General features: G+C 45.2%; 1 protein-coding gene across 1 annotated transcript in view; it reads right to left on the bottom strand.

Moving 5' to 3' along the window:
- Positions 1–24,572, bottom strand: part of Elovl6 (ELOVL fatty acid elongase 6) — a 101,514-nt gene extending 76,942 nt beyond the window's left edge. Inside the window, exon 1 of the mRNA XM_057793764.1 lies at positions 24,403–24,572. Coding sequence (XP_057649747.1) covers positions 24,403–24,491 — 89 coding nt within the window. The 5' untranslated portion in view covers positions 24,492–24,572. The remainder of the gene's footprint in view (positions 1–24,402) is intronic.
- Between the last annotated feature and the right edge of the window lie 261 nt (positions 24,573–24,833).

Raw genomic sequence — 24,833 nt, 5'->3', positions numbered from 1 at the left:
TAAGACATTCAGGATAAGGGAAGAGGAGGCCATGGCCACCTGAGAAAGGCAAGCTGCAGGTATGGCTGGAGAATTCTGAGCAGGGTGGTCAACCGAACACTTTCGCGTAACTCAGGCTTCCCAAGCCAACTGTAAGTGCTGGAAAGACTCAGAGAAAGCAAGCAGTGCGGCAGGATTGTCTGCGTAAACACAACGATGCCGTTGCTGTGTGGCTGTTTTGTGTTCTTAGTCTTTATAACACCCACCCAAAGTGTGCCAACACACAAGCCTGTGAGGCAGGTTTTGTTTGACCTCTATTTTGCAAAAAGAGAATTGGCTTCAACTAGTTGGACAAGCCAAACTGCCTGTGTTCCCCGACACTGGCAAACAGCGGGCAGCCAGGACAGCCTCTGCACTACCCTTCACACGAAAGCAAACGTGGAAAGAAGGCAATGCCAGGAAACCTGGTTCGGTGGAGCCACGCCAGTTCATAGGTTCAAACGAGTAATTTTGTATAGCTCATCCTCAATACTATCAAGGTCTAAAGACAACGAAGGCACTTCGGCCATCCTGTTCCTGGTCCCTTCCTGTCTGCTCTCTTTTTTCCAGGTCCTTATGCTGCTGGTCCTACACTCACTCAGGTACCCAACTTTATTCGCCCCAATAACCACTCAGTCATGTCCAGCTGGATCTCTCAGCTGCCGATGCTTATCAAAATAGCATTTCAATGATGCTGCAAAAATCAGAACGATCCCGAGTGAGCTCCTCCAGCTCACAAAGGCGTGAGAAGGTGGGACCTGGGCTGCGCTCTCTCCCACACACGTGGTAATGCTGCGTGGGCGGGAGAAGCATAGGCCCTGGTCTTGGGAGTTGGGCAGCTCTGATCTCAGGCACACACCCCAAGTAGGGCTGGGGTAAGCTAATCATGGCTGCTGGATTATAGGTTAACAATGATAATGCATTCCTGCCAGGATTATCAGGACTTATGAATAAAAGGTGATGTGGAAACCATCAGGTTTAACACCTGCTTTGAAAAACAGAATATTTGTCCCAGAAAAATCTAAGAACAATTCCCGAAGACAACACCACACCCGCTGCTTGAACCCTCTGGTCTACCAGGGATATGTGGGAAGGCAGGGTTAGCTTCTCCAAGTAATATGACTGATGTGGGCTTCTCTAGATTCCCAATAAACAGCTACAGCAACTCCTTCAATGGCTCAGCAAAATTTAAAAAAAAAAAAAAAAAAAAAAGCCTAGCCCAGGGCTGATCTTAGAGCAGATTCTGCAAGCACAGCCTGTTCCTCAGGCACTTCAACTTCTAAGCTGCCATCAGCTGAAAATTCCGAAGGTTGCTCAAGCCCATATTAATTTAGCCCCCTGGACTGTATGTTCTTTGACATTTTCATCTCTAACTTGCCCCCGAGTCTGTCTTAATTCGGTGGTTTATCCTTGACTACCGCCTGTAAGAGCATACGCTCCCCCTCCCCAACAGTCATTAGACATAACTTCTCTTTGGAGATAATCAGAACACTCTTAAACCCCGTGTTCCTATTTTTGCACACGGCCAGCCGGCCTCAGTGTGGTTAGCCCTCCCGCTGTTAGCACAAGGCAGTTTTCCACTGTTACCATCGAGAAAGTACCTCCACCAGCAACATCCCCTTTGTTAGCCCAGCTATCAACTCAGGGCCCTGCCTCTTAGCCATCTGCATTGCCCAAGACCCAGTCATTTTCTTCTCGGAGTGGCCGGTCAGCAGCTGAAGATCTACTTACTGCTTTACAACTTCTGGCCTGCATTTTGCATGCACATTTTCCCCTCCAGGGTAGACAGCCCCTCAATAGTTGAAACAGTTGAGGCTATCTTGCCTGTCTCCCATAATAACAACAGGCGACTCCAATCATCCAGCCACTAGCTGCCCAACCAAAGGGCAGCTTGCACAGCCTCCCTGCACACAGCTGCTATGGGCCGAAGCTCTGAGCTAGCCAAAGTATCTGGTGCACTGGGGATTGACTTTTAGTTTCCTAACAACATATAAATGTCATCCTCTCCTCATAAGACAATCAGATTATGATACTCGTAGACAGTGTATAAATTCTAAACCTTTACTTATATTTTTATATGGTACGCATGTGTGCGCTCTATGAGTTGACCTTGTATTACACTCGCTGTAGACTTTTTTTCAATAATGTGTACATTTCCTGTCAAAATATATTCTTCAATAGCAAGATTTTAATGGTGACATAAGGGTCTATCTACTTACTGAAGGACTGGGGACTGAGAAAAATTCCACTTTACTATCGATCTATCGCTCTTTGTCAAGAACATGCAAAATAGCTCCAATGACTTTTTTTAAGGCATGTAGGAGTCTCGCTCTTTTTTTTTTAATAGAGGGAAAAGTGTTGGGGATTGTGAACCCCAGACCCTGAATTTCCTGTGACCCCCTGCCTGCCAGAGTAAACAACTTGTTTTCCTATGCTTGCCACTGCTCTGAGCACGAGACCCTCAGGAGTTCCAGATGGCAGGGGAGCAGTTTCTGGTGGGCTTAAACAGCTAAGGGTTAGGGCGTGGCCATTAGTCAAGGAGACCCTACATAGGCTGCCCTGCAACACAATAAAGTGAGCATGCTTGGGGTTACCCGTGTCTGTGTGTTTCAATCTCCAGCCCCTTGCCCGACTCACAAACTGTACCGTAGCACATGGTGCAAAGGGCAGGCACTGCGCTACAGAAAAGAACCAATGTCTCTATTTAATGTTTCCTGATGGTTTGCATAAAACTCCTTGAGGCCTTTAAGCATCTGACCATTGAAGGAAGGTTTTCCTTGTGTTTTAGGGATGATATTTTAGACTTAGTGCTTGGAAAGGCTAGTTAGAGAGTGGTTGTTATTTATGATTAATGTTTCAGTAGAAACTTTTCTTTCATGTTGCTTCATGAGTACAACTAGAATTTAAGCAACACAAAAAGAATTATTCAAAGAAAAATACTAGCATTCTTCAAGAATGAGTCAGCATTTTTGGCTCTATCTTTGCCCTGTGTGTTCCGCTGCTATGAATTAGCAGACTACTGGTCCAGGTAAATGATGCTGCGGGTATTTTTCAGAAATTGGTATCCTGTGTAACTAAGCTAAGCCTTCTTTAATGAAACACGCCCACCTCCCCCTCTCAAGAGACGGTTTCCACAATGTTCTGAGGAGGAAGCCGAAGGAGAAGAGGTAGGTCATAGCTCCTTAGGGACCCCACCAGATTGGGTTTAAAACCTGGCTCACCGGCTGGCAAATGCACAACATCCTGCAGGTTAGTGAACTCTGTGGCCATCCCGTCTGCAGGACTCCATCACAGGGACCAACTTCAGACGACACAAGGCAGCACACTGTCCACCACAAAGACCTCAGTAGGCACAGGCTAAGCTCTCCGTAATTAAGTGATATCCTCGGTGAATGCTCAACATAAACCCCAACTAAGCATCTCGAGCAGAAACGCTCCTTCCATCTTCACAGAAGGACACAAAAGGACGCACTGTGTATCCAGAGTGAGCTACCTTTCTCTCTGGATTCCGAGAAAACAGAACTCTTTCGCTCTCATTCTGAGCTCCTCTAATTAAATTATCGAGTTTCCTCCTTCAGGAGCTTTTGGTGGCGCAATTGTGACAGGAGACAAGGACTTGTCTTCATGGTGTCCTGTGGGAAAGTATTTTAGGTGAAAACTGCCATTACCCAGGGCAGAAGGGAGATATGAACTTGGTGTTGTGCTTTGGTTTTTCTCAGGGCCTTGAGCATGGTAGGCAAGAGTTCTATCGCCAAGCCCATCCGTTCCCAGTCCCACAGAACAACCCTGTCTAGGAGCCTTCCACAAGTGTCGCCAAGCCTCGCTATTGAGAATGCCACCTTCCAAGAAAGTTGATTTACAATTTCATTGCTCTAGGTGGGTATGATCAAGATACATTGCATCCATGAAAAGTTATCAAAGGATAAATAAAAGATAGTCTTTTAAAAACTCATATTCTTTTTTTGTTGTTTTTGTTTCTCAAGACAGAGTTTCTCTGTTCTACTGTAGCTTTGGAGCCTGTCTTGGAACTAGCTCTTGTAGACCAGGCTGGCCTTGAACTCAGAGATTCGCCTGCCTCTGCCTCCCAAATGCTGGGATTAAAGGCTTGTGCCACCACCGCCTGGCTTCATTGTCTTTTAAAAACAAACTCTTTTGCCTGCGTGTGCTCACAGTCACCTGAGTCATCCTCAAAGGAGGAGCTATTCTGAGACTTGATGGCACATACCCACTGAAGTCTAGTAAGATGGTGGTCTGCCTTCTTTGAAGCTCACACTATGTTAAACAAGTACCTTTTCCTCAGTTTCCTTAGTCACAACATTTACATTTAAAAGAACCCTAAGACTAAAATGCTGTATAATACTCTACACACAAGGCTGTCCACACCTTGCAAAGAAATAATGTGTTCAATGAGCTGCTTTGCAACCTGAGGGGCTGTGCAGTAGTCTAGGAATTCATGGCGGCCAACTGTTGACGCATGTACGGTAGGCAACTTCATCCAGAAGCACCCATAAAATAATGTTACATTTGAACAGTTAGTCTGAAGTACTTTCACTGGAGACTTCCAGAACCCTACCTTAGAATCTCCCCTGGGAACAGTAGTTCAATATGCACCATGTGTTCCCAGCATTGCTTCAGCCCATGGTATCTCTGAGTCTAGACCTCCTACAGGTGTGTTTAAGGCTCCAAAGCAAATGATGATTTACCCACCTGAGGCCAACAGCAGGCAGGGCCTGGAGACATTTAGCATGCGTTTGGTATGGGTTGTTTCTTGAGAAGTGCAACCTGAGTGTGTCTGGCGTAAAATAAGTAAGTGCACATTAGCCTCAAGGATTTAAAAATGCGAGGTTCTTTCTGTGACACTGGACACTTCAAAGAGTTTTGAATTAGGCGGGAGTTATGGGTACACGTCGGGTTCTCTGGCAGAAAGGGCGGGGGCAGAGCAGGACCTGCTGGACTTTTCCTGGGGCTGAGCGGGATAGTGAGTGTCTGGCAACCCAGACCTCCCCCATGGCCATCAGGAAGAAACACATCCACTGAACTGGCAGTCTGTCAAAGCAGGATCTTGTTTAATTGCATCAGGCAGAAACTTATATAGGCTGAGACAGGGGGTGGGAAGCCTGGTTGGGTTGAGGTGGAGCAAGGAACAAGGGCCAATAATATTCTGCCACATTAGCGGTGGGGCTGGGCAGAGGTGGGCCTAGGTCATGTAGCAGAGACAGGTCTCCAAACTTGAACTAGGCCTCACCAAACTCAAGTTAGACTTATGAAGTTACACTGGGCCTCATGAGGCCCAACTATAAGTGGTTAAGAGCACTGGCTGCTCTGCCAGAGGTCCTGAGCTCAGTTCCAACACAACAATGAGATCTGATGCCCTTGTCTGGCATGCAGACATAAAATACATCTGAAATGCAGGAACCTGTGAGGCTCATGCTCAAGTTAAAAAATTCAACTATAATCTCCAAGTCCCCGCAAAATTTAGTCTGTCTTTGGGTTTTTACAGGAAGGGTAGACCTTAGAGCACAGCACTTCTCACATGTGCGTGTGTTGAGCGACATTTTGGTTGTCTCCTGCACTGAGCAAACACACAGGTTTGGGCTCAAGGTCCACCTGCATACCTATGTACCAAAATAACATCTCTGGCCTGCTTTTCCACCTAGACAGAACAGACTACAGGGTGTGAAGGCGAGAGACAGGCAGTAAAAGGAAACCAGGCCATGTGATATCTGCAGACCAACTTTCTGTGAGCACAAGTCTCAGGGTAGGAACAACTGCCCCAAGTCCTGTGGATGCCCCTGCCCACACCCACAGCTAGCATCCTCAACAACACAACACCCATGACTAGTCACTCTTTTATCCTAAGACATTTAGTTTGGTAGACCCTGAAAGACTGTCACGGAAAACTTTGTTCAACCTGGGGAGGAGAATAATTCCTGACCTGATTTCATGATATACAGCAGGCACGGATAAATATAACAGCCCATGTCATTCAGCCCTGACTGCCTCCTGCCAAAACTCCTCAACTATGAAAAAAGCAAAAGAAACAAATCTTTCTTAACTGGTATGCTTGGAGGCTGGGGGCTGGAGAATCAAGAGTTGGATGTGATGGCACAATCCTGGAATCCTTGCATCTTTGGAGGTTAAAGTAGGAAGACACAAGTTGGAGACCAGCCTGGACTACATGGGGAGACTCTGTACCAAAATGTGAAACAACTAAATACATAAAAATAAACTATCATTACCAATGTAATTTTTAAGAAGACTTAAAGGGATGTAAAGTCATTCCACCATTTTAAATGTGTATTTTCATAATGAATTCTACATCTGATCATGAATCAAATAAGAGAAGTCTCCTTCACTGAGTTTTGTCTGCTGTCCTACTGAAATAAACCTGACTTGTCAACCTTCCCATTGGCCTTAGATTCCCTGATGCATGAAACTTAGAAACCTTAGAAACCAGCAACACAGACTTGATATATGGATGTTTTTCCATCAGTTCATCAGACACGGAAGGGAAATGCACAGGTACTGGATAAACCAGTGCCCAGGAAGCTGCCACACTATGCCACTGTTGTTACCAAGCTAGCATTTAAACCCACACCCACAATGTGACACCGTGAACTATGTTATTCTCACCTAGTCCAATGACTGCTAAAACATTGTTAAATATTCCTTTCTCTATGAGACTGACATGGGCCATGTGATAGAAGAATAAAAATTCTAAATGTAATTCTGGCTTATATATAAATAAAGTTTATAATTAGAAAACTAAAAGGAAAGGGGCGGAGAGATGGCTCAAGTCAGGGAAGTGTTTACCAGGCAAATATGAAGATCAGAGTTTAACCTCCAGAACCCACACAGAACAAGGACAAGCATTTACTTGTAATCCCAGCTCTGGGAGGCAGAGACAAGTGGTAGTGCCCCGGGACTTGCTAGTGACTCAGTCCAGCCTACCTAATCAGCAAGTTCCAGGTCAAAGAGAGGCCTTGTTTAAAAAACAAGGTGGGGATTGGAGAGATGGGTCAGCAGTTAGGAGACCTTGCCGCTCTTCCAAAGGCCAGAGTGTTGTTCTCAGCACCCGGAATGGGCAGCTCACCGCCGCCACCTCCAACTCTAGCTCCAGAGGAGCTGACGATGTTCTGGCCTTGGTGGGGGCACCTGCAAACAGGTGTCATACATTCACATAGATACACGTAGAGGTAAATAAAAATAAATCTTAAAAGAAAAACAAATCGGACAGTTTCTAGGAAGTGACATCTATAACCTACACATGTATGGACATCCATCCAACACAAGCCCACTGAAGCATAAACCAAGAAGTTAAAGGCTGAAGGTCAGTGGTTGAGAGTTTGATTAGCATTCACAAGGGTCCTGGGTTGGATCCTCAGTACAGTCAAAAGAAAGGAGGGAAGAGAAGGAGGGAGGGAGGAAGGGAGAGGGAGGGAGGGAGGGAGGGAGGGAGAGGGAGGGAGAGGGAAAGAGGGAGGAAGGGAGAGGGAGGGAAGGAGGGAGGACACGGTGGGTTGGGAAGAAGGAGGAAGGGAGAGAGGGAGGGAAAACACCAGGATATGAAATGTTGCTCCCCGCGAAGCCAGCGTCAAAGTTCCAACAACTCTGCATGGCTGCAACAGGGAACTCAAGAGAATGTGAAGCTACTGGGTAAAACTTTAAATACTGGAACATTTAAAACTCCGTGTTAGCATAATTACAGCTTGCATGTAGCATTACACAATGCTTTACACACATCAACGCCCAGTACCTGTGCACGCCTACTGGGTCAACGCAACTTCATTTCAGATATGAAGGAGGACACAGAGGTTCAGAGAAGCCATGACCTTCCACCTGAGAGCTAATCGTGTCTGGCTAAGGGTCAGAAACCACACGGTGTATCCCAGAAGGGCACTCTTTCTGTGGTCTGTGATGTCAAACACACTATCAACACAACACTGGTTTGGAAAGCAGAGTAAGATCTTCAAGTACGGAACAAAAATGCTCAGATTCATTCTGATGTCTGTGGTCCTGATGCCTTGGCGATGTTGGGTTTTAAGGCTCCCATTTCAGCCCATGTGACATGTGAAACTTTCATAATGTTAGAGAGGGCTGTTGGGGACTGTGGACCCCCAGACCCTAAATTTCCTGTGACCCCCTGCCTAACGGAGTAAACAACTTGTTTTGCAGCTGCTCTGAGCATGAGACCCTCGGGGAGTTCCTGATGGCAGGGGAGTGGTTTCTGGTGGGCTTGCAGCTGAAAATTAGGGTGTGGCCATTAGTCAAGGAGACCCTATATAAGCTGCTCTGGAACACAACAAAGGGGCGCTTGGCGTTCTGTGTGTATGTGTATGCGTGTGTGTGTGTGTGTGTGTGTGCATTTCAATCTCCAGCCCCTTGCCTGACTCACGAACCATACCGTAGCGCATGGCACATAGAGCAGCCGTTCTACAGCGGGCCTCTGCCTTCACAGGTACAGATAAGCACCCTACTGAGAGTGTCTGTGAGTCCCTAGGGACCAGACTTCCTGGCATGCCGGGGTCTATCATAAGGCCAGTGAGTTTACATCAAAAGGGGTACAGGTGGCCATATATCCTGCCTCCCATCCCCTTCTCAGCCTCCTGCCTGAGAGTCATGGCCAGGTGGCAGGCTCTGCGCTGTAAAGCCATCCATCCCCTCCTTCTGAAAGGTATAAACAAGAGACCTCACTTCTGCAATGTGGGCTGGGATTTCCTCTTCCAAGACCCCGACACACCCTATGATGATAAGACCTGAACTCTCTCTCCTCACAGTCCCCGCCGTGCTGCTGCTGTCTATCGGTCCAGAAGAGACAGCATGTCCTCTTCTGATAAACTCCATCCCCACAAATCCGCCTCAGTGTCCCCTGAGCCCCCATCTCAGACTTGACAGTAGTCATTTGCTTACACTTCACTTTTCAAACGTCACGATGTCATGTACTGATATAATTCACACATTCAATAAATAAATTCTATTTATTTATTCGAATAAATAAATAGAAATATCCGACATAGCTGTAAACAAAAGGGAGAGGAATTCCAGGTTACAAAATCCTCGACCCAGGTTTAAAAAAACTTCAATTGCTTTTTCTAAGTGGTTCAATTTCACATATCTTTCCTACTGCACCAATGGTCAATGGAGTTAAAAGCGAAGTCCAGCTTTACAGTCGCTTCCTCAAAGGAACCCATGTGGTATCTTTCGGAATGCAGAAATGGTTCCTGCTCCAGCAATACGGAAGGGTTGACTTCTCACACAGTAGTTACGCATTTTTCTCCCACTTCCATTAGGAAGCTCTATTTTTAGAGGCTAAAGAGTAATTCACATTTAACATCATTAATAACGCAATGCTTCCACATTCTTAAGCGCATTCTGCAAGAAGCGCAAGATGAATAGGATTTCTTTGAGTCTTAAAAGCTTTTTTTTCTCTTCTCAGAGTGGTTGCTCTAGTTAGCATGGGCAAAGTTCATCTTCCACGTGCCTCCCTTGCTAACACAAAGACATTACTGGTATAAAGGTCTTTGTTAGGAGTGAGCAAAGAAACCCCAGGCTCTTTGCCAGTGCTGGGTCTACAAGGGAGATCTGGGGCCTAGGTTTGGCAGGAATGACAATTCTGAGTGAAGACTTGTATAAATGAACATGCACGTGTTAGGAGGCTGGCGACATGCATCTAAGTATGGGCACCAGGACCCACAAGTTGCCCTCTGACCTCCACATGTATGCTGTGCATGCATACATACACACCCAAAAATAAATATGTCAAAAAAAAAATGCCAGACTGAAGTTCCCCCTTGCGAGGGGAGAGAACTAAAAATGACCACTTTCTCACTCCTTCTGTTTAGGAAGCTTGGCAATACGTTAGCAGCTGCCTTGTAACTACACAGAACCTACTGCCTGTAGGTTAAAGTTCACAGAGCAGCAGCAGCAATTCAGATAGAACCTAGAACTTGACACGATAATCCAGCGAATAATTAGGTTATGATTCTGTAGAATGATTAACCTTTACGTTCTGAGCCTTAAACAGCTCTAGAGTCGTTGATTGGCAAACACACTCTGCACAGGAAAATGAAGAATAATCACCACGGAGGACATGGTACAGGAAAAAAAAATACAAAGATGAAGGAGGTCAAAAGGACAAGGAGAATTAAGAGGACTCGGCGAGGAAAAGGAGCCCCTCATGCCTGGTGTCTGGTTAAAGTTTCTAAGACAGCCAAGAGTCACAAATCTTGACAGCTAAGAAAACTCTCAGGAACGTTTCTACATAGAGATAATACTCCTGTTTTTATAAAATGATATTTCAAATAAAAATGTCAAAGTAACCATGAATCATACACGTTTAAGGCCTCAGAATATACAAACGCGAACCTTACTCCTTCCCTAGCTATAAACTAGAAATTCCTGAAAAATCTCAGACTGGGAACTTTGTTTATAGTTGAAATGTTTCTTAACTTCCTTGTGACTTATAGTAAGAACTTCTTTGGCTGTTTTCATCTTTATTATCTTCTCAAACTGTAGTCCCATCCAGAGCACCTCAAAAACCAGCCTCGGATCTCATTTACTTAAAAAGGGGAGGCAAGATGGCAACACACAACACACTCAACACATGCACACACATACTTTCCCTTAAAAACACTTTGAACAATGTAATTTCAGAAGCCACCAAAATTATATGCATAGATATTATTCAGACACTGAGGTGGTGGCACAAGCCTTTAATCCCAGCACTCAGGAGAAAGAGGCAGGTGGATCTGAGTGAGTTCAAGGCCAGCCTGGTGTAGGGAGCAAATTCCAGAACAGCCAGGGCGACAGAGAAACCTGGCCTCAAAAAGTGCCCCCCACACACACACACACCAAAAAGACACTGAAATACACTGGGCATGGTGGTGCATGCCTTTAAACCATCACGGGAGGCAGAGGCGGAGACATCTGAGTACCAGACGAGCCAAGGTTACACAGTGAGACTCAAAACAAAAAGAAAGGATGACTCTGAAATGTAAGGTCTTTTTTGTGTCAAGGTCAAGAATCCTGGCTTCACCTGAGTAGAGGTCGTGAAAGAAAACTCCCCAAGCTGACACCAGCAGCAGCAAGAACCTGTGATCAGCTCTCGCTGTTGACAAAATGTGCTCCAGTGATCAGTTTTAAAAAAAAGAAAAAAAGTGGGGATGAGGTGGGGGTATTGTTTGATCTCACACAGCAGACCAGCCTTGAAGTTGATGGTAGCTGAAGATAAACTTTTGCTCCACCTACCTCTACCAGCTTGATTTATGTTCAGTCCCAGGGACTGAACCCAAGACTCTGTTCAGACTAAGAAAGCAATAATTCTACTGAATTACAAAAGGATTAAACGTTTTTAAATGTTAAAATGTAAACACTATTTTGGTGCAGGTAACACTTTTTTCTTTTTTTGTTTAATTCTATTTTCCCAGTGTGTTAAATTTCTTGTTTCAGGCTTATTCAGAATAAGCACAAAGCATTAAATGATAATTCATTCCTTTTAAACTTGGCCCGGCGAGATGGCTCAGTGGTTAAGATTCCTGGCTGCTCTTGCAGAGGACCAGATCTTCATTCCCAGAACCAACATGGTGGCTCACAAGCAATCATCAGTAATTTTTAAGCCCAAGGGGCATCATGCACACACGATGCACAAGCAAAACACCCAAACACATAAAATAATGTAATTTTTTTTCTGAGACAACACACATCTTTGTTCTACCAATTTAAAACCTAGTACCCCGCCACACACACACACTAAAACAGAAAAAAATGCTGTGCCCAGCTTCATAATTCTAGTTCTCATGAAAGATAAATTGACAAAGTAAAGCAATGTCTACACAAATATAAATTTGGAAGTTTTTATTTCAGAAGGTTGGGTGTATGTATTGAGTGGTTAGGTCCATATGAACTCCCCAGAAAATGTAAGTAATGCCCGTCATCCTCACAGGAAGGGAAAAAACAGTGATGTCAGGTAACTATGGAGGACAACTGGCAAGCATCTAATGGTCTGGCCAGAGACCAAGAAAAACGTAACTTACGATGCCGTTTCAGAAAACGGCTGCACTCCAAATGTCCCAGTCAGTCATTGCACATCAACAAGACATATGGAGCTGTTACACTGTTAACTACCTAAAGAAAACACAAGATCTGTTCCAGCATGCCCAGACATAATAAACTCGGCGCAGAAGAGGCCTAGCTCCTTCCACTGCGTAAACTCAGTCGTGAGGCAGGACCAGCCTCGGTATAAAGTGTACTCACTGAGACACAGTAAAATACACTGAATCCCACAGCTTTCAAGTCCCTGGTCCTTGTACTCTCAGCAGGGCTTGGGCAAAAGGTGCTTATGTATGCCTGGTCCCTTGTGGAGAATATACTCTCCACAAAAGCTTCAGTCATAGGTCTGAGCCTGAGCTTTCTATTCCTTATTCAAAGTAATTCCAAACAACATGGAGACCTTTGTTTGATCTGTGTAGCTTTCCATCCTGGGTATGCTATTTCATCCTTCTAAATGCAAATTAAAAAACAAAACAAAACCCTAGGCTTGCCGTAGGAAACAACACTGAACTCTAAGCCCAGACCATAGGATCCCATGTGGAGCTCGTCTACACTCGCACAGCCAAATGGGAGGCGCTTGTCCTCACCTGCTGGATTTGGAATAAGCCGCATCGGTAGTGAAGTTTATTTTTAATTACAATACTCATCATACCCAGCATTAATATCAAGGTTTATTTTTAAAAAGAAATAAGCTTCACCTTAGCATATGGAGCTTGTAAAAGCCCAGGAGACTCAATTTTCCACAAGGAAGGACAGACAGGCAACTGAAGAGATGCGCAGAGCGGGAGAAATGTCTTCCCTGGGGAAGAGCAAGCCAACTGGTTCCCCGATACAGAAGGGTCAGCACTGAAAACACACAAGTAACAGTCTACCGACTGAACGGGTTGTCTCTACCTATTTAGCAACACACACACACTCTCACACACAGATATATACATGTAAACAATGAAAAAAATGGTCATGAATTTTAAAGAAAGCATGGAGGAGGCCAGCCTGCTCTACAGAGAGAGTTCTAGGACAACTAGGGCTACACAGAGAAACCCTGTCTCAGAAAACAAAAACAACGCAGACAGAAGGCTTTGTAGAAGGTAAAAACGTAGAAGGAAGAGTTGGGGGCAGGGCATGTGGCCTTTCTTTTCAACTGGAAGCCCATGTCGACATGCTCAGAAATTCTAGCCAGAACACTTTATGTTTAATAAGTGGGAGTTATAATACTAACGAGTGTAAAAAGAGGTGGCCACAGAATATGAAGCGTTGAATAAGTATGTATGATTTATTCTGGGGGTAACTAATTGTTAATGAACTTCTGCCAGGAGGTTGTGGCTCACACCTTTAATCCCAGCACTAGAGAGGCAGAGGCAGGAGGATCTGAGTTCAAGGCCAGCCTGGTTGACAGAGGACAGCCAGGGTTACACAGGAAAATTCTGTCTCTGAAAACAAGAAAACAAAAAAGACATTTTTTTTTCTTTCTACAATAAGAAATTACTTGAAAGAGAATCCTGTCTTTTTCCCTAACACAAATGTCACAATGTTGAGCAGATTAAGTGATTAAAGGACTGCAGGATAAACTATCTTTGTGAGGAAAGAGTGTTCGCATGTTGTTCTAAAAAAGCCAAGTCTAATATGCCAAAAACATTAATCATCTTAATTCAACTAGCGCATGAATCATTAGCTTACTAATTGGCGGTAATGCTGATTCTCCACAGCATTTAGCTGACAACAAATCTATACTGAAACAGCATTATATTTCTCTACTAGTTTGTTTTTTGTATTCAGAAGTACTTAACTCAGTCTATAATTTAATAATGGTATTTCATCTAAATTTAGAAAAAGAAGAACCCCGAGGATCACCAACTTCTTTACAGAGGGTTTTTAAAAAACGGTACCCAGACAACTCAAAACAGCGTTCCAGAATGTCTCTCCCCCTCCATCTTGTTTCTTGGCATGGTCGGTAGACAGGAAAGACTATGATTGACAGGTGAACCCTGGACTTAGAGTAACTTCCTAGACCCTGGCTAACTTGCCAACTACATAAAGGTAGAGAACAAAGCAAGAACAACTTTTTAAAAACAAAACAAAACAAAACAAAAAAAAACACCTTAATACCTTGATGGCACACATCTTTAATCCCAGCACTCAGGGGGCAGAAGCAGGCAGATCTTTGTGAGTTTGGGAGTTTGAGGCCAGCCTGATCTACAGAGTGAGTTCTAGGACAGGTTCCAAGCTACACGGAGAAACCCTGTCTCAAAAAAAAAACAAAACAAGCACAAAAGAACAAAACAAAAAAAAAACTTGTTGTACACTCAGAAGTGACCCTCCGTCTCTCCCAAAGGGAAGGGGGGCTTCTAGAAGCAGCTAGATGCCATAAACGATGCCTAGAACAATTTGCTGCACCACACAGCCCTGTGAGGAAGCTCACCACACTGTCCCACCCACATCGTGTGTACCAGCTCCCTGGACCCATACCCTGGGACACACTGGCTGGTAACAGCCCTAATTTCAGCAACAAGATCCTGAGTCTTCCTAAATATCACCTAAGTGTCCTTCAATGTGAGGCATCTTTGCTAATGAGGTATTCCAGGGATGTGTGCAGCGTGTTTCCAGGTGCCACAAGATCCCTCAGGCAATTACACTATTCATTCTTTCCCTCCAGGGAGAAGTTTATGTAGAATCCTTATTCTCTACTAGATTAGATAACTCCATCCGTAGGGAGCCCGAGCCCCACTAGATCCTGTGCATAAAAATATTAAGGTTAATTAATTGTCTTTTAACCTTCTCTCTTAAAGAATATGGTCCTTTCCTACTAAAAGAAGCAAATAAATAAAATGACCACATCATTTATTACTGGAGAAAATCTTGACTATAAAAGGAAACTATACTAACCCTAGCCCCTAACCCCTAACCTCTAACCCTAACCCGAGAAAGCACGTTCAGTTGGGTTAAGACTGCAATTCATCGTCCTTTCAAACTATTTCTCCGCTCACCTCTTTGCTGGCCTTAATTCTCATCCTAAAACGTATTCACTTAAAAACATGTTGTCACCTGACACTAGATTTTATACACACTTATTCATGGAAACGTCTTATAATCTGAATCTTTCTTTACAAAAACACAGAGCACAACAATAAAGATAAGACCTCAGGACTCATACCTACCTAGAATATAATATAGACTCCAGGAAATAATAACAGCAGAGAGAAATATTAACTGACACCCGCCATCTTTATACAATTACATTTGAGTACTGTTCCATTTTCTTCCGGTCCCTCTACCTACCTTTTCCCCTGCATATTCGATTCTACCAATCCATTTTCAATTTCAGGGGACTCTTTTAAGATTTATTTATTTATTTTACATATAGGAGGGCTCTATCTGCATGTATGCCTGCACACCAGAAGTAGGCATTAAACCTCACTGCAGATGGTTACGAGCCGCCATAGGGTTGCTGGGGATTGAACTCAGGACCTCTAGAAGAGCAGCCAGAGCTCTTAACCTCTGAGTCATCCCTCCAGCCCCTTCTTTAAAAGTCATTTCTTTCTCAGAGGAGTGGATAGTTTTGAGTGCCTCGAAAAGAACGAATCGTTCCCCAAATTAGCAAATGTTCCTTAAAAGTTAGTCATGTCAAACTGATGCCTTCTCCTCTTAAAAAGGAGACCAGCTGACACAATTAAGATATGCATTTTCAAGATACTGAACAGTCTTCCACAACTCACTAAGGAAATAAAAGATGTATCAGATGCCAATCAGATATATTTGGACTTGGGCATTAATGTATATATCCATTCTTCTAGTTGATACACAAATATTTAACTATTGATAAATCCTATGGCTGACACAGACTTAGTAGGAAAGAAAACAGTAATCTTTTTATGAAACAAATGAGAGCAAGCCACAAGGTAAGAACAAACACACAAAAAGACATCAACTACAACCAAACTCAACCCCGGTGGTTTGCTGGTGGCAGGATGCTTACATCTTCTAGAATTTCAGGTCTCCATCCCTTCCTCGCTGCCTCATTTGAATGTGCCAAATTTTCATAAGCGTCAATAAATTTCTTAGTATCCTAATAAAAAAAATATGTAATTGTTCAAATCCAAAGATGCTCGTTTATTTCCAACAGCGTCTATGCAGATCACCAGGGGGCCACAAACAGCATTTGAGGAATGCATTAGAAAGGCCTGGAGAGGGTTCAATGGGCATTTTAAAAGATGTACTGATGGCCTTGAGAAAGAGTAAAGTACAGTCAGAGCCAAAACCATGAAAAACTGACTGGTAGCTTTTAGATCAATAGATAGAAGAAACCTTAGTCACAAAGAACCTCAGGCAATGAGAGCCACTGGAGAGGGGCAGACTGAAAGCAACTTCAGGAAGTTCTCAGTTTCTGAACTTGGACCACCAAGTCAAGAATAAAGCATTGCCAAGGATGAAATTTAGGGGCAGAGCACTGGCCTGGCATCCATGAGTTTGATACAGGGTGTGTGTGTGTGCAAGTGCACGTGTGCATGCATATAAAGAACCAAGAATTGCTTCCCTGCATATTAAGATCATAAATCCCAAGGATTTAAAACACTAAATCTGAGGAAGAAATCTCCACGTAGCTGCCCACAGGAACAAGCCACTGATAACGTGAGATAATGCAGGCTTCACCTTAGCTGCAAGGCAAGCCAGAAGCCTCCACTGCAATCCACCTAGCAAGGCCCTGCCTGAACAAGTAGACAGAAAAAAACACCCTTGTCCCGTTACCCTGGCTCAAAAGTAAAATAAACTAACATGGGATATTGTCGAATTTTAAGTCCATTAATAAAAGAGCCAGACCTCTGCCACCTAAAAATAAGAGATTCTTTAAACAATCACCAAGTACTTCATGAAAGCATTTTCAAGTTCCCAGATGTTCGGTCACCATCATTTCATTGACCGGCAGAGCAATCTTATTATCGGTGTACCACGTAGAGAGGTCCTCTGTAGAAAATATATTAGCAATCAGTGTCTATTGCTAGGCTGTCTGTCCTTCCTACTGTTCATCAGTATGTGTGGTTGCAGAAAAAGCCTAGCTTCTCAAAATGTTGCCAAATGGGTATAGCAAAGGTGTCGGCTAAAGCCACATTTGTGTTATCAGTGTATTCTCTTGCCAAGATCTTTCAAGTGGATTATAGATGTTTCCCAGGTGGAGCTAAAGTCACTCCCTCCTATTCCTCGGGACCCACCCAGGGGCACCTGTCAGTTTGCAGGGCTGACACGGAGCCATCTGGAGTTACCTCAGAAACTACGTTATGATTCCACAGACTCCCTCCTCTCTCCTGAACTCAGAATCAGTGGTGAAGGGGACTGTAATAGTGTAATAATAATGTATGTGCTGGGTACAGCACTGGAGACCGGACACACTTGGCCCTCATTGAATTCTCACAGCCTGCGGACAGCTGACTTCATTCCATCACCTTGCCCAACCAGAAGCCAAAAGGGAGCAGCAAGAACATCTCCAGCTTGCAGAGGAGAGAACCAAAGCAGGAACCACCCAGTTTCTACCTGGTAGATTGAAAACCCGAACCCAGCCACCCTAAATCCGCATCTCTGCACTCACCACTACACTACCTTGCCCTAGCAAGCGCTTGATGCCACACCCATGAAAACCCGAATTGACAGGAAGCCAAAGAAATGCTTAATCTGTCTGTATTAAGATGAATTCGAGGCCCTTCTTCCTGAGGCAGCTGACCCGTGGGCTACTGTACACACTGATCTTTTTTCCTTTTTTCTCATTTGAACTATTTTAGTAAACATATAATTTTTACAGTGAAAAATTTGTCTTTATTGAGCTATGTATTTTTCTCTGCTCCCTTCTTTTCCTCTCCCTCCCCTTCTTCTCTCTCCCATGGTCCCCATGCTCCTAATTTACTCAGGACATCTTGTCTTTTTCTTCATCCCATGTAGATTAGATCCATATATGTCTCTCTTAGGGTCTTTCTTTGCTTTTCTCTTCTTTTCTCAAGACAGGGTCTTCCTATGGAACTCTGACTTTCCCACAACTCACTATATAAACTAGTCTGGCCTTGAACTCAGAGCTAACTCTCTCTGCCAGTCTCGGCCACCACCAAGTGCTGGGATTAAAGGCGTGTGCCACTATCCAGCCACAAAACTGGTTTCTAATCTGCTCGACTACGTAATTAGTACAGTAGAGGTCATACTAATCCTCCCAGAGAGGAAAGTATGAAGTCAAGCTAGACAAAAATCGCTAATCTCCCTAAAGCATCGTAAGGTATGCAACTAGCTGGGTGGACAAAGACCGGAGTAATAATTTGCGAGGACAAAAGGAAAACAGAGGCCGAATCTCTCCAGACACCATAAAGTAGAAATTAAAACAATGGGTTATCATTCTGTCCTTACCAACTTATTCAAGATGTCTCACATGAAATCATCTTTACTGTTACAAGTCTAAATAGTGCCCATCCTTGCCAGAGTATAAACTGACCCAGCTCCCCAGACAGCAGCTCTACTGTAAACATCATAATCTCTTAAATTGGAACTCACATTCCTCCAAAAGAAATCACTGAATAAACGGATAAACATATAAAGATGCTCATCATCACCTTGGGGGTGGAGCAATGGCTCGGAGGTCAAAAGCACTTACCACTCTTGTAGTCAACTGAAGTTGAGTTCCCAGCACCTACGTGGCAGTCCACAAGCACCTGCAGCTCTAGTCCCAGAGAGCTGACACCCTCTTCTGACTTTTGAGGGTGCCAGGCATGCATGTGGTACACACACATGCATGCAAACACTCCTAAGATTAGAAATAAATCTAAAGATGTTCAGGGAATTATTCTTAGTTACAAAATATAAGAAATATAACATTTATGTATTAAGAATGTCTACCCAAGCTGGGTGGTTGTGGTGCACGCCCTTTGATCCCGGCACTCAGGAGGCAGAGGCAGGTGAGTTTCTGAGTTCAAGCCCAGCCTGGTCTACAGAGTGAGTTTCAGGACAGCCAGAGCTGGACAAAGAGACCCAGTCAACGAAATACTAAGCAGTCACTAATATTAAAGTGTTGGTAACACACACACACATACACAAATCTATTATGTAAAGATAACAACAGCAATACAGAAAGGTGTGAGGAGGAAATATGAAAACGGCCACTACCCAATGCAACGCCTAACACATAAATCATGCCTTAGTGGGGAGAAAAGCCCCGGAAAGAGAACTGAAGGCAATGTATAGAAAGAGCAGCGTTTACTCTAAGTAAGAATTAAAGATGTCTTTCTCCTGGCTCTGATATATATATAATATATATATATATATTATATATATATATATATATGTACATATATATATCAGCCTGGTCTACAGAGAGTTCCAAGACAGCCAGGACTACACAAAGAAACCATCGGGGTGGAGTGGGGAGGGGGGGGTCTTGAGTATGATAACTTTTTTAATTACACGTCTGAGCTCACCTAACAAAGACTCTAGGAACCAAGGGGAAACTGGCAGATCTGAATGCAGGGACAAGCAAAGGAAGCGCCAGGGCAAGCTTGACAGACTGGTGTCTGACTATTAATAAAGATCAACACAGCTGACCCATCCATATGTCAAAGATTAAATAAATGACCAAGGAAAGTTATTTCAAAACTAATTTCATAATTTCAAAAAGTACATGGACCAAACATATTCCAGATCACGGACATAGATCATCTTCATTCTACTTGCTGGCTAATAACTAACTGGGTGGGTTATTTTTTTCCAAAGTGTTTGAAGGCCTCCCTTCCTCTTGGAGTTTTTCCACTGTCTTGGGGTGAGTCTTCTTTCAAGCGAATATATAAAGCATCTGTTGGATATAAAGTAGGGGGACTTTAGGGTTAAATTCTACTGTGTCCCATGACACCTTTAGAATCAGCGATGTAAAGGCAACCGGCAATTTTCCAGAAATAAAGAAATGACCAATTAAGCAAGAGGTTTTTTGCAAAGACAAATAACAAAAAGCAAACAAACAAATACCCCTTCATCCCCATATATTAGCACAAACATATAGGTAGAAAGCAGAATAACCAAGTAATCTACGTTGAGCTGGCTTTCATCCCTGGAACCCTGAACAAGGAAAGAGACCTGACTACTTGGAAGTTCAGGTCAAAGTTCCCACACAGCCTTTTATTACTTCCTGTGTTACTCAAATGATGATTCTCTTCTCTATAAAAGTGAGAGCCTTGACCCTCTTAACGTATATGACACCTATGCCCCTGTGCACTCAAGTTCACTGGAAGGGTTCCTTAGACTCCCAGTCGTGACGTTAGCATGAGCTATGGTTCTCCAAGTAAGTGGAATGACACACATATTTCAATATGGACACAAGATTTTCCTGGACAGCAACCCTGATCACATTTCCTGTATTGTTAATGATCCCCCAGTGAAAGTCTGGCCTGTTCTGTTCCATGCCCACGGATTCCCGGCACTTTCCTCAGATGCATACAGCAAGTTAGCGGGGGAAGAGGGGAAAATTCCAGAACAATTCAAAGCAGTTCTCCCTCCTGGAAAAACAGTCCAGATCTCTCCATTTGAAAAGACGTAAACAGCTAGCACGGGTTTATAATGTTCTAGAACCCTGACATGCCACATCACATTACTTTGTAAAGCTTCATATACAGAAGAATACAGAGACATGCAAAGTCAGTGTTTCCCCTTCAGTAAAAATAAAAATGTTTCCTTTGCAGGATAGTATTTCGTTCTAAAACCTTGTCTCATAACCCTAGAATACAGACAGAAAATGTCAACAACAATAAAAGCCTTCTAGAAATCACAGGCGAGGAGAAAGTCAGAAAAACATACGAAGCACTCAAAGCTGGATGTGTGGAGGATGCCAGGAGAGGGGGGAGGGTTTCATGAGGTTCCAGGCAAGCCCTTTGATGACATCACCCCACATACATAATGTTACAGCAGTCAGCACAGGCCTCCTGCCTTCCTATTGGTGAACACCGTGTCAGCCGACATCAGAAGATAATCATCATTGGCCAGGCAATTACAACCGGAGCAACTAGCATCCGCGGTGGTTAGCACAAACCTGGCAGGCTGCAGAAGCAGAGAAGGCACAGCTTGCTTTCCTTCTCAATGAAGTTTATGTCTCCTTTCCAACCCTTCCCGAAGACGGCTGGGTTCCTGCTCCGTAGCCAGCAGCACTTACTGACCGAGTCTGCTATTACTGAGCACAGCAGGTAAAGGCAGGGCATCTCCTAAAGGAACAAAATGTCCCTATGTCCACGCGGTTAACTTGGCCTTTCACTCTAAGCCTGCAACTCAAAAAATGTTATTTGGAACCAAAAAGCAGGCGTTTTCCTGTGCCTCGTGTTAGAAACGGCACCGGAAAAATATTACCCAGGGTATTTTTTAACGGGGAAGCAGTTTCAAGATACGACACTACTTCTCACTGAAATTATCCCAGCTTATTCTGTATAAAAAACTATTTGCTACAAAAATAAAGTCGACAATATTTCATCTCTAGGCCAAATAGTATCGGGTTAAACATTCAAAGCGGCAATAAACTTCATGAGCTTGTCTCAGTCCGGCCCTCAGGAGTTTACCCAAAACCTGGGGCCCCATTCGAATGGATGCTGAGGTGGTTAAGGTAAACATCATAGGGTCAGTGTCACCCACCCCTTATTTTGAGTCCTCCTACACGATGCTAGTTAGTCCATTCACACTACTACAATGCAAGGCACCACACCTGCTCCCCCCACCAGTCTTCAGCTGCCCCTGCAGCTCGCTCTGTGGAGATACGCTTAGACTAGGTCTAAGAGATTTTAAAGAACTTTTACGAACAAGTCCTCAAAGGCCACGGAAGAAGCTTCTCTACTACATGTTTTTCCTCCAGAGGCTATTTCAAAGTATTCTGAGTGACCAGACCAAGTTAAGATGAGCCTCCGTGATTTTCAAGCCATCCACACTCCTCTCCAGAGGGTCTGTGAGCTTTTATGATGGCATTCTCTTCTAATGACAACATGAGAAAAAAAAAACCCTTCATTTTGTTCAACACATTTTGGCTGTTGGGGGTTATCTTGAGAGGGCAGGTGGGAGCACTCTAAAATCAGACGGAAGGAAAGGGCAAAACGCAAAAAGTCAAGCACGCTCAACTCGTGGTAGTATGGATATGGGCAAGTACTATTGGCGGCAAAGTGAGCATTTTCATTACTGGACTTTGCAACCATCTGCCATGAATAAAAGGCATGCTAAGTGCTTTGTAGAATCAAGGGGGAGGGTGTGCAAAACCTTGCCCTTAATCAGCCCATGATATTCTAGGAAGCACAGGCACATATGTAAGCATCTACCTCTTACAAAACATAGAGACAGGAAAAGGCACTACCAGGAAAAAAAGAGACTGTTTAAGAGCTAAGAAGAAGTATTGGCCAGAGATGAACAAGAGAGAAGAAATTGGTGATTTGGGTTATTTTCAGTCTCGTGAGGGCTAAGGACCTGTCTGGTTGTCACTTATTTGAGTGTCTGCAGAAAGAGGCGGGAAATGGTCCTGGGGCAGGAACAGAAAGTAGTTTTGGGGGTAAGGAGGGCAACAAACAGAGACAGTATTCACCAGGGTGGTGCAGCTAAGCGAAGGTCGGATAGTGAGGGCCATGCTCCTGCAGAGGCTGGGAAAGCCTACTCCCAAAAGGCAGGCCCAACCAGGATACAGCAAGCAGTGCTAAAGCACGTTTGTTAAGGCAAGCAGCGGGTTACTGAAGGAGAAAGGCAGGCTAGAGTAGGTGCGGCAAGGGACGGTGACAAATGGTATCAAAAAAATTCTAGAAGTCCCAGGCTAGAAGGCTGTTCTCAGGCTACCGCACCCCCAAGCCCCTTGCAGCAGGAGGAGGAGGTGCACCTCTAGGACCCTTGAAAGCCAGCCCGAGGAGGCTGGGCTTCCTGCAGCGCCCTGGCCTCCGAATGACCGCCCCCTTACGGGGCGATCCAAACTCCCCGGGTGTAACCACCCTCCAGACACAGGCCCGCGCCCTCGGAGGCTTCACCAGCGACAACACCAAGCTAGCTCTGGGGCTCGGGCCTCACGCGGGCAGCCACCGTGCCGCAGCCCAACTCGCGCGCCCGGGAGTCAGGCTCCGCCCGCCCGGTGGCCGCCGTAAATCGCCCAAGGGCCCAACTCGCATGCTGAAGGCCAAGGGTGGGCGCCAAGGGGCGGGAGCCACAAACCCTGGGCCGGGCAGAGGAAGTCGATCTCCTGGCCTCCGCCGCCTGCACCACTGCCTGCTGCCACCACCCGCGCCAGCCCCGGGCGCGGCAGCGTCTCCGGTTTCCCATTGATGAATGGAGGGAGGGAAGGCAGGTAGCGAGCGCCCTCGCACGCGGCAGCGGAACCTCCCCGAGCCGGGAAGCCCCCCGAGGGCCAGCCGCTGCGCCGGGGGAGATCACAGGGCTCGCACTAAACCGGAGGGAAACGTTTCCACCATAGCACCGTCTACGGGGAAGGAGGGACCTCCCTTGTTAAGTATTGCAAGGTGACACTGGATCGCCTCCCACTCAGGGATTTTTCAAAAGACGGACGGAGGGAACACAGGAAACAAGATGTTTTCCCAGATTCGAAGTTCTGGGGAAGGACCCCCAAGACTCTGCTCGGCAAGAGCTTTCTAGTGCCCAAACTCCTGCCGCTCCGCACTGAGAAGTGTGTCCAAAAGGCGTTTCCTTTACACAGAAACTTAATAATGGCGTGGCTCTACTTGCTCGGGTTCATTCATTTCTATAGCAGTTTTCATTGTCCCCCTCTTCCCCCGACGTCTTTAAGAAACCGGAGAGTAATCAGAGTGGGGAAAGGGTCCTGGGCCTCAGGCATCTACGGCTGGGGGCGGCAGTCAGGGGAGGGCAGTGAAGTGTGAGAACTACAAGGAGAAAGGAAGGGCACGAGGGACCGGGAGAGGGAGAGGCTCAGGGAGAAGTGGGTTGGAGAGGGTTAAAGGGAGCGGAGACCGGGTCCTCCCTCCACTGCCTCGCACGCTCCAGTTGCCGGAGGCCAAGCAAAACCCCCAAATCTAGGCGAAAGCCGGGAGACAGCACAGGTGGGGTATCTGGATTGTAGTACGCGTCTGTCTCCCTTGTCTCCCGAATATCATTCTAGGCACACATATTATATGGTCTACGTTATATAATCTACACAAAGATGCCCGCGTGGCCGCGGCTCAGACAGGGCACCCCCAAACCGCACGCTTCATGCAGCCTCAGACTCCTGCAGACCAGACATTAGACTCGAGAACTCCTCGATCTGCTTGCTGCCAGCAATTCGCCGCTTCGCTCACGCTCTGACCGGGAATACCGACATTAATGCACTCCCGGGAACAGTACCACGCGAAAAGCATCACCTACCAGTTTTCCTGCATCCATTGGATGGCTTCATTCCCGTTGAACTGCTTTTCGAATTCATATTCTTGTAAAGTCAACACTGACATGTTCATTGGGGCTGATCTTCGGAGTCTCTACGTGTTCTCTATACAAAATAAAAAAATCTGTAAAGAGCCTTTTATTTTGAGTGCTCTCCTGTCTGCTTCCCCCACCCACCCCCCCCTGGGTATGGCCCCGCTGTCAGTCTCCTCGGCCGATCTCTCTCCCAGTCTCTCAGCTACAGCCAGGGTTGAGCATTGCCTGCGCTTCGGCTTCCAGCTCCTGGCTCAGGGGTTCTCCTCCCAGCGTCCGCAACCACGGTAGGAGGAAATGAATGCCTTGCGGTCTTAGTGCCCGCACGTTTGTCCATCACGCTTTTTACTCGTCTACAGGGAAATCTCCTCCCCCTCGTGCGA

The sequence above is a fragment of the Chionomys nivalis genome, chromosome 18, assembly GCF_950005125.1.
Source record: "Chionomys nivalis chromosome 18, mChiNiv1.1, whole genome shotgun sequence".
Classification (NCBI taxonomy): Eukaryota; Metazoa; Chordata; class Mammalia; order Rodentia; family Cricetidae; genus Chionomys; species Chionomys nivalis.
This window is presented reverse-complemented; position numbering and strand designations above follow the sequence as displayed.